This window comes from Triticum urartu, chromosome 6, assembly GCF_003073215.2.
Source record: "Triticum urartu cultivar G1812 chromosome 6, Tu2.1, whole genome shotgun sequence".
Lineage (NCBI taxonomy): Eukaryota > Viridiplantae > Streptophyta > Magnoliopsida > Poales > Poaceae > Triticum > Triticum urartu.
This window is the reverse complement of record NC_053027.1, coordinates 522,095,849-522,106,881: the sequence shown is the minus strand read 5'-3', so window position 1 is coordinate 522,106,881 and position 11,033 is coordinate 522,095,849. Positions and strand designations below refer to the sequence as shown.

The 11,033-nt window shown below is 48.0% G+C and overlaps 1 protein-coding gene across 1 annotated transcript; it reads left to right on the top strand.

The window, feature by feature from the left end:
• Positions 1-10,070: 10,070 nt before the first annotated feature.
• LOC125512621 (auxin-responsive protein SAUR32-like) lies at positions 10,071-10,830 on the top strand. The gene has a single exon (XM_048677721.1). The coding sequence runs from the start codon at positions 10,118-10,120 to the stop codon at positions 10,493-10,495; it is 378 nt and encodes a 125-aa protein (XP_048533678.1). The 5' UTR covers positions 10,071-10,117; the 3' UTR covers positions 10,496-10,830.
• The last annotated feature ends 203 nt before the right edge of the window (positions 10,831-11,033 follow it).

Here is an 11,033-nt window from a genome sequence, read left to right as displayed (position 1 = left end):
CATGGTTGTTTTTCAGCGGAGACTTTGGTGGTTTCCTCGGGGCATCGATAGTGCGCTTTGCTTTCACCCGGTCTACCTTCTCCTTCGGAGGGGGATGTCTCTTTGCTTTCACCCCTTCAAAGAAGTCCTTCGCTTCTTTTTCCACGATCTTCATGTTTTCTTCCACGGTCCTCTCGTATGGTAACTTCTCTAGAGGCTTGAGAGGTGGACCGAATCTATATTGCCTCCCGCCTCTACCTGTAGTGCTAGACGCCGAAGCAGACGGAGCGGCTGCGGCTGTCTTCTTTCGTGCTTGCTTACGAGGTGGAGGAGAAGGACTACGATGCGCCGGAGTAGCCGGGGCGGCGGCGGGTCTCTTCCGCCCTTGCTGGCGAGGCGGAGAAGGAGGAGGATGGTGGCTGCTCGGGCGCGCCGGCGCAAGCGGAGAAGAAGGCGGAGTGCCGCCACGCGCCGGAGAAGGAGGCTGGTGGCTACTCGGGCGCGCCGGCGCAGGTGGAGAAGGAGGCGGAGTGCCGCCACACGCCGGAGAAGGAGGCTAAGTGCCCTGATCACTCTTCGGAGGAGGAGGAGGCGGTGGAGGAGGCGTAGTGCCCTGACTCGCCGGAGGAGGCGGAGGCGTCCAGTTCAAAAGGTTGATGAGCTCCTTCCGCCATAGGCATGGAGTCTTCAGACAAGAACCCAGCCGAGTCTCCCCATCACCCCGTAGGGTGGTCAAGCTGGAGGTCCTCAAATCCTTCTATGATTTCATCCACCATCACCCTAGCATATCCTTCTGGAATCGGCCGGCAGTGAAAAGTTGCGCCAGGTTCAGGAGGTGCAACAGAGCCAACAGCCGCCTTGACTTTGAATTCCATCCACTGCGTCATAAGGTGGCAATTCTAAGACTCTGTGATAGCATCCACGGGGTAGCTAGCAGGAGCCGTGAAGACAGGCTCTTGAAGAAGCTCCGTGGAAGCCACGCTGCTTCTCCGCTGAGATGGCGGGGTAGCTTCGGCAGGTCGCGCGCTGCGGGCCTCGTCTCGTTCCTCTAGCGCTTGTGCCCTTGCGTGCATCGCCTGTAGTTGGGTCAACTCCTTTTTCTTCTTCCTCTCATGGCGTTTGTAACCGCCTGCGTCGGGAAATCCAGCCTTCCACGAAAGGGAGCCTGGCGTGCCTCGTGTCCGTCCGGGGTGCTCAGGATTCCCGAGGGCCTCTATGAGCTCGTCGCTCTCTCTGTACGGAACGAACATCCCTTGCTGCGCCTTTTCGATATACTCCTGAAGCTTCTCGATGGGTGTGTTCAGCTGCTCGTTGGTCCAAACGCACTTCCCTGTTACAGGGTCCAATTTCCCCCCAACCCCGAAGAACCAAGTCCTGCAACAGTCTGGCCAGCATCGTGTCTCTGGTTCGATCCCTTTAGCAATGAGGTCATTCTCAGCCTTGTCCCACAATGGCCGGGCTTTCAGGTAGCCACCTAACCCCGTGCGAAGGTGATGCTTCTTCTTTGGAGCATTTTTCTTGTTTGTCGCTGACATCTTCGCTGCTCTCTCAGATTTCTTTTTGGTGACAAATGCGGGCCACTGATCTTTGATCTTCTCAAATCGGCCGATGAATTCTGGAGTCTTGTCTTGGTCGACAAACGATGATTTCAGCTCATTCTTCCACCTCCTGAATAGCTCAGCCATCTTCTTAAGAGCATAAGCCTTGATCATTGGCTTTTTAACTGGATTCTCCGGATCCTCCTCTGATGGGAAGGTAAAATTTTCCTGCAGCGCGGTCCAAAGATCAGCTTTCTGCCTATAGCTGTCATAAGACACCTGAGAGTCTTTGTCCTTAGGCTTCAACCATTGCTCGATGCTGATCGGGATCATGTCCCTAACTAGAACCCCGCACTGAGTATTAAATTTTTGCTTGGTCCGGAGGGGTTCAATCAGTTGGCCAGTGCGATCAATTTCGATGATCGTGTACCTTTCATCCGAGCGCAACTTTCTCTTTGGGCCTCGTCTCGTTACCGAAGTGTTGCTTGAACCGGAGGGCTAGAAAAGAAGAAAAAGAAGAGAGTTAATATGTGTACATACCAAAAACAATTAATGCATCAATTAGCTATAGTCAGCACATGCTTAATTAATTAATATATATACCTGGACGGACTCTGTTCGGTCACCGGAGACGTCATCACGGTGTCCTTCCCCCTCCATTCGGTCACCGGAGCCGTCATCACGGTGTCCTTCCTCCTCCATTGTTTGATCATCGTCGTCGTAGCCTGCTTCTTCATCCTGTCTTTCCAGACCATCGATGCATGTGTCGTTGAGAAACGACAAGACGGCATCACTTCTGTGTGCGATTATCTCCCCCAACACCGCTTCTTGTGCTTCGTCTCGGGGGTGCGGATCCATAGTTTCTGCAAATATTTACAACATGGCAATTATTATTCAAACATGACAGATGGAAATATTAGTGGCAAACGTTGAACTAGCTAGCTAAGCACAATAAGGAATCATATTAGTGGCCTGACCTCAACGCTTCTCTAGGGTTTGGGGTGGCCTCGATGACAATGCTCTTTTAACTTGGTAAATTTGGGTGGCCTCAAGAGAGTTTGTCGATCGGATAGGGGCGCGGCGGGAGGGGGTAGGAGACCGACATCGTTTCTTTCTAGGGTTTGGGTGTCCTCGAGAGTTTTGGTCGAGCGAGAGGGCCGGGGGGTGCTCCCATGGTATAAGTTATCATGGTCGAGATGTGGTATATATATCGACCGCCCCTCATGTCGAAGTTATGCGGGAGGAGGTTATATCGACAATGACGACATACATACATGGGAAAATAATGTTATCGGGGAGGGGGTATATCGACCCCCCCTCGTGTTGAAATTATCGGGACATAAATTATACATACATGGAAAAAATAAGAAAAGGAAGAAGAGGAAAAATAAGAAGAAGAAAAAAGAGGAGAAAAAGAAAGGAATAGAGGAGAAGAAGTTCTTCTTCTCCTCTATTCCTTTCTTCTTCTCCTCTTTTTTTCTCCTTTTTTCCTCTTCTTATTTATTTCTCCTCTTCTTCTCTTTTTTCTTTTCCTTCTTCCTAAACTAAACATATATAAACTAAAATAATCCTAACTTTTGCATACGAAGATATATATAAACTAAAAATTCTATGAACAAAATAAAAATTCTATGAACAAAATTACAACAGAAAAAATCATAATTTTTTTATAAAAAAATGACATATTCTTTGCATATGAACATAAAAACATTTGCATATTCTACAATAATATCACCCAAAAAATCTATGAACAAAAAATATCCCAACTTTTGCATATATATGAACATACATACATCATCATCATCTACTACTACTACTACAACATGAACAAAAAAAATATATATGTGAACAGGGGGCCTGCTTCGTCGTCGGCGTCTGGGCGGGCGGCGGCGTTGGGGCGGGTGCGCGGCGGCGTTGGGGCGCGGTGGAGAAGGGGGAGGGGATGGGAACGGTGCGGTGAGGCGCTCACAGTGCACGCGAGCGACGACGAGGTCGGGGCAGGGCGCGGCGTGCGCGACGGCGAGGTCGAGGCAGGGCTCGGCGACGGCGAGGTCAGGGCAGAGCGCGTCGACGTCGGGGCAGGGCGACGGCGACGACGGAGACGGCGGATGGGGGCGCGCGGCAGCCTGGCGGCGTCGATGTCGTCGCCATCGTCGGGGCGGAACTGCGAGATGAGAAGTGAAAATTTTCACAAGTTCTGCTTATATACTCAGAGCATTGGTTCCGGTTCATAGCACAAACCGTGACCAATGCACCCTTTAGTCCAGGTTGGTGTCACCAACCGGGACAAAAGGCATCTTTTCAGCAGCCCAAAGGGCGGGAAGCGGTGGCCTTTGGTCCCGGTTGGTGGCACCAACCGGAACTAAAGGGGGTGCATTGGTTCCGGTTGGTGCCACGAATCAGAACCAATGCATCCTTTAGTCCCGGTTTGTGCCACGAACCGGGACCAAAGGCCTTGCACAGCCGGGTGGTGGTGGGAGTTTAGTCCCACCTCGTAACTCGAGAGGGGCGCGCAGTGGTTTATAAGCCCCACTGCCACAACACTCGAGTTCCTCTCCATTGCATGCTTACGGGCCTAATTATGACTGTTGTGCCTGATGGGCCTACTAGGCCTTCTGCGGGCCTGAATCATAGCCCATTGATGAGTTTATAGTCGTATTCACGCCATGGTGGCCTAGTAGGTGGCAAATTTTTTATTTTTTCGTTTTTGCTTTATTTTTTCGATTTGTTTCTACTTACAATAAAATACTTATTTATTTTATTTTATTTCTAATTACTTATTTATTTTATTTTATGATAATTATTTTTGCTATTAAAGTTTCTAACAAAAAAAGTTCTTTATGAAAATTCTTTTTGCTTTTAATGATTTTGAACGGAAAATACTTTGATAATTTTAGTTGCATCAATTTTATATAATTTTAGTTTCATAAATTTTAGAGGTTGCTTATAATGTTTTGAACAGAAAATACTTTGATATTTTTAGTTTCATAAATTTTATTTTACTTTATTTTATTTCTACTTATATATTTTATTAAAGTTTATATTATTTTGTTTCAAATTATTTATTATTTTATTTTATGATAATTCTTTTTACTGAAAGACCCTGAAATTCGTTATTTTTCATGCATTTGCTGATTATTTTGAGCTATAAGACCCTGAAATTGAAAAGCACTACAAATGAACTCTGAAAAGGTTGAAAGTTGGCATGGTATCATTATTTCACCCACATAGCATTGATACGTCTCCAACGTATCTATAATTTTTGATTGCTCCATGCTATATTATCTACTGTTTTGGCCATTATTGGGTTTTATTATCCACTTTTATATTATTTTTGGGACTAATCTATAACCGGAGGCCCAGCCCAGAATTGATGTTTTTTGCCTGTTTTAGGGTTTGGAAGAAAAGGAATATCAAACGGAGTCCAAACGGAATGAAACCTTCGGAAACGTGATTTTCTCAACGAACAAGACTCGGGAGACTTGGACCCTATGTCAAGAAAGAAAAGAGGAGGCCACGAGGTAGGGGGCGTGCCTACCCCCCCTAGGCGCGCCCTCCACCCTCGTGGGCCCCCTGTTGCTCCACCGACGTACTCCTTCCTCCTATATATACCTACTTACCCCCAAACGATCAGATACGGAGCCAAAAACCTAATTCCACTGCCGTAACTTTCTGTATCCACGAGATCCCATCTTGGGGCCTTTTCCGGAGCTCCGCCGGAGGGGCCATCGATCACGGAGGGCTTCTACAGCAACACCATAGCCCTCCGATGAAGTGTGAGTAGTTTACCTCAGACCTATGGGTCCATAGTTAGTAGCTAGATGGCTTCTTCTCTCTTTTTGGATCTCAATACAATGTTCTCCCCCTCTCTTGTGGAAAACTATTCGATGTAATCTTCTTTTTGCGGTGTGTTTGTTGAGACCGATGAATTGTGGGTTTGTGATCAAGTTTATCTATGAATAATATTTGAATCTTCTCTGAATTCTTTTATATATGATTGGTTATCTTTGCAAGTCTCTTCGAATTATCAGTTTGGTTTGGCCTACTAGATTGATCTTTCTTGCAATGGGAGAAGTGCTTAGCTTTGGGTTCAATCTTGCGGTGTCCTTTCCCAGTGACAGTAGGGGCAGCAAGGCACATATTGTATTGTTGCCATCGAGGATAACAAGATGGGGTTTTCTTCATATTGCATGAGTCTATCCCTCTACATCATGTCATCTTACTTAAGGCGTTACTCTGTTTTTAACTTAATACTCTAGATACATGCTAGATAGCGGTTGATGAGTGGAGTAATAGTAGTAGATGCAGGCAGGAGTCGGTCTACTTGTCTCGGACGTGATGCCTGTATACATGATCATACCTAGATATTCTCATAACTATGCTCAATTCTGTCAATTGCTCAACAGTAATTTGTTCACCCACCGTTGAATACTTATGCTCTTGAGAGAAGCCACTAGTGAAACCTATGGCCCGGGGTCTATCTTTATCATATTAATCTCCTACTACTTAGTTATTTCCTTTGCTATTTACTTTGCCTTTGTTTTACTTTGCATCTTTATCATAAAAATACCAAAAATATTATCTTATCATATCTATCAGATCTCACTCTCGTAAGTGGCCTTATAGGGATTGACAACCCTATTTGCGTTGGTTGCGAGGATTTATTTGTTTTGTGCAGGTACAAGGGACTCGCGCGTAGCCTCCTACTGGATTGATACCTTGGTTCTAAAAAACTGAGGAAATATTTACGCTACTTTGCTGCATCATCCCTTCCTCTTCGGGGAAAACCAACGCAGTGCTCAAGAGGTAGCAAGCATGTGCAAGAAAGTAGAGAGGCTTACGGCAAAAACTGGATGCACTTTGTGTACAAAATGCACAATCTCTTTCGAAGTATCAGGGTTTCATACAGAAACTCGTATGTTACAAAGGGATTTTCATTTTTTCTAACTTATTTGAACTTCATACTTTTTCTGTGTTCAAAATGCACCATTCAAAGCCACCTCATCAATTTTCAACCCTTTCTGACTTCATTTTGTTATTTTTCATGCATTTACTGATTATTTTGAGCTATAAGACCCTGAGATTGAAAAGCACTACAAATGAACTTTGAAAAGGTTGAAAGTTGGCATGGTATCATCATTTCACCCACATAGCATGTGCAAAAAAGTAGAGAGGCTTATGGCAAAAACTGGATGCACTTCGTGTACAAAACGGGCAATCTCTTTCGAAGTATCAGGGTTTCATACGGAAACTCGTCTGTTACAAAGGGATTTCATTTTTTTTGAACTTATTTGAACTCCATACTTTTTCTGTGTTCAAAATGCAGCATTCAAAGCCACATCATCAATTTTCAACCCTTTTGACTTCATTTGTTATTTTTCATGCATTTACTGATTATTTTGAGCTATAAGACCCTGAAATTGAAAAGCACTACAAATGATCTCTGAAAAGGTTGAAAGTTGACATGATATCATCATTTCACCCACATAGCATGTGTAAGAAATTAGAGAGGCTTACGGCAAAAACTGGATGCACTTCGTGTACAAAATGCACAATCTCTTTCGAAGTATCAGGGTTTCATACGGAAACTCGTCTGTTACAAAGGGATTTCATTTTTTTGAACTTATTTGAACTCCATACTTTTTCTGTGTTGAAAATGCACCATTCAAAGCCACATCATCAATTTTCAACCCTTTCTGACTTCATTTGTTATTTTTCATGCATTTACTGATTATGTTGAGCTATAAGACCCTGAAATTAAAAAGCACTACAAATGAACTCTGAAAAGGTTGAAAGTTGGCATGGTATCATCATTTCACTCACATAGCATGTGCAAGAAAGTAGAGACGCTTACGGCAAAAACTGGATGCACTTCGTGTATAAAATGCACCATTCAAAGCCACATCATCAATTTAGTACATATAGCTCTCATGGATGGATAAGTGACCAAATTAATAGAAGTTCATCGTCACATTAAAAACAAAGTACATACATAGTTCTCATTGAACAACATATAGCTTTCCAGAGCATCTAGTTAAACCATACATTGAAACTATGTGAAACCTTTCAATGCAACAATAAATGCGATCATAATCACAACCAAGGTAAAAATTGATCCAACAGCATAATGATACCAAGCCTCGGTATGAATGGCATATTTTCTAATCTTTCTCATCTTCAACCGCATTGCATCCATCTTGATCTTGTGATCATCGACGACATCCGCAACATGCAACTACAATATCATCTTCTCCTCCTCATTTTTTTATTTTTTCCTTCAAGTAATTGTTTTCTCCTTCAACTAAATTTAACCTCTCGAGAATAGGGTCGGTTGGAATTTCCGGTTCAACTACCTCCTACATAAATAAAATCTATGTCAACTTGATGGGCATAATTGTCATAAACAATAAATGAACCAAATAGTTATAAAAGATAATATATACCACATCCGAATCATAGCCAGGACGAGGGCCGACGGGGGCGGATACCAAAACCATCGGACTATATAATAACAAGCAATAATAAAACTAAGAAAATTAGACAAGTATCTATTTAAAGTAAGAATTTTTTTTCTTTCAGAAGAAGATAAGAGGCTCACCACAGTGGTGCAGGCGACGAGATCGGCGCGGGCGATCGATGGCGGTGAAGACGGGGACGGGACGTGACGGACCGCTAAACCTAGACAAATCTCGGGGAAAATGGAGCTTGGAGGTCGAGTTTCGAGAGGAGAAAGCTTAGCTAGCGTGGCTTGGGCATTTCATGAAACACCTCGTGTGCATAGGAGATGAGCTAGAGCACCCAAATACCCTCTCCTCGCCGGCTAGAAAAAACAAAGCACTGTGGAGTGCTCTGCTGCGGCGACAGGGTATATAGGCAACTCATTTGTCCCGATTCATGGCTGAAACCGGGACTAAAGCCCAGCCTTCTGTCTCGGTTCGAGCCAAAAACCGGGACCAATGTTTGTGGGCCAGGAGCGAGGCCTATTGGTCCCGGTTCGTGCCTGGAACCGGGACAAATGGGTCCATACGACCCGGGACCAATGTCCACAAGGCCCCGGCCGGCCACCTGGGCTCACGAACCGGGACAAATGCATCCATTGGTCCCGATTCGTGAAAGAACCGAGACTAATGGACTGGCCAGGCCCGAACGAAAGCCCTTTTTTCTACTAGTGACCTCCACGTCGCAGCCAGGGCGCGCACGCACCAGCTGCTGGACGGGCGCGACACCAACCGCTCCATCTCGCCCCCATGGGCGTGCATCGGGGCGGATCCAAGGCGGGCAGACCGCCAAGTTCGAGATCCCCTCGATGCGCCAAGCAGTAGCCCTACACTATGCGCCTCATCAGCAGGGGAAAGCGCCCCACCGCCGCCTTCCTTGGGGTCGGACTAGGCTTCCCCAACGGATGCCCTCTGGCCCGGGGGGGGGGGGGGGGGGGGGGGGGGGGGGGGGGGGGGGGAGGAACGGTGGCGGCGCTAGGGTTTCTACCCCGTGTCGGCAGAGCGAGGCGGCGTGGGGGTCGAGGTAGTATGACGTTTTCCTGAGCTCGTTCAAATGACAACATACTAAGGATATCACGATGGGCTTGAGAAGCAACAATCCCTACCCTACCCTCCTTTTTTTATAATATAGTAGAAACAAGCTACGTTTATACACGTAGCATGTCTGCTAGACAAAAAGGAAATAGTACATCCTACTCATCATGATGACACGATGCCAACGAGAAATAAACCATGTATGCATGAGACCTCAACGGGAACAGCTAGAAGCATGCCCACGAGGGTCACCAAATCAAACAAAAACTACCAGAACTTAACCCAGAGGGTCACTCCAACAGCTACGATCCAACAATTCGGCGATGAGCGAAGCTAGACGAGAGCCCGACAAATTAATTGCCCCCATGCATCAACATCTCTTGTGGCCGTGGAGCAGCAGTCGCGTACAGGAACACACTCGGAAAACAATTCCACCTGACACGCCAGTCCGCCGTCGTGGGCCAGGCGCGCCGGGACCAAAGGACGACGTACGTACGACCTGTGCACCACCCCGTCGGTCGGGCCCGGCGACAGCGTGCCCCCTCCTCACCGTAGCCATCCCTCCACCTTCCACTCTCACTGCTCCGCCGTACCTATCCGGCTATCCCGCCTTCCACTCTCACTGCTCCGCCGTACCTATCCGGCTATCGCTCACCGCAACTGAGGCCTGACGCGCACGCGACGATCGCCCGGTACGGCAGCGACCCCGACACCGTACCGATTATCGTAGGGCCGGCTGTCAGCGACGCACACGATCCATCCGACACGAAGGCCAGTCCCGAGGCCGGGTTCCGTAGCACAGGACGCCGTACGTACAGGCAGCGCACGGGTGCGCCACGCACCTGCGGCTTAATCTTCTAACTAATCTCCTCCCGGTCCCGGTCGAGCCAAGCAGAGGCAGTCCTATAAAAACCACCGCGAGTGCCGCGAAGCACACCGCACCACACCGCACACACGCACACCTCTCGCTCGGCTTAGGCTCTAGCAGCTATCAGCCAAGTAGCTTCCGCGGCAGCGACGGCGAGAGGGCGATGCAGTCGTGCCGCCGGCGAGGGAGCTGCCACCATCATGCAAGGGGACCAGGCGGAGAAGAGGGGGAAGGTGAAGAAGGGGTGGCTGGCCGTGCGGGTCGGCCAGGCCCAGGCGGATCAGGGGCAGCAGGGCGACGGGTTCCGGCGGTTCGTCATCCCCATCGCCTATCTCTACCACCCGCTGTTCCAGCGGCTGCTGGAGGCGGCCCGGGACACGTATGGCTACACCTCGGCCGGCCCGCTCTGGCTGCCCTGCTCCGTCGACGAGTTCCTCCGCCTCCGCGCGCTCGTCGACCGGGAGACGGCGCACTCGCACTCCTCCTCCTCGCACCGCGTGCACGTGCAGGCCGGCGGCCACCAGCAGCAGCACGGCTACTCCTTCGCCCCGTGCACCCGCGCCAAGGTCACCTCCTGATCGATTATCCAACATCGAGCCCCGGCGGCCCTTCGTGCGTGCGCGCGCATGGCTACTGTGGGCACCGGAGCTCGCGTGCGGGGAGGAGTCCATCTGTGCACCGGAGACGACGCACATCTACACTACACGTACATAGAGAGGCAGAGAGATACGGAGATGCTGGAGAGGCAGTAGGCGATTAGTCTAGGCCCCATTAGTCTATGGTCCATATTGCTTATGATTTCGGCCTTGTTGTTCTTCCGATTCTTGCACATGCATGTGTACTAGTAGATTAATTAACAGACCGATGTATAATTAACAGTTGAATTCGATCACAGTCGTTACAGCCCGGTTTACATATACTAACAACTTTTTTTTTGCGGGGGACATGTACTACAACTTGATCTGCTTCCCTATCGTTTTTCTTTTTGCAAACATCCAACTCAAATTGAACAAGTTGGAATTCGGCAGTGCTAATGCATTCGGCAGTGCTAATGCCAATCGCTAGTAGGCAGTAGCCCAAGTTCGAAAACGGCACGCAGCGAGCATACAGCAGCAA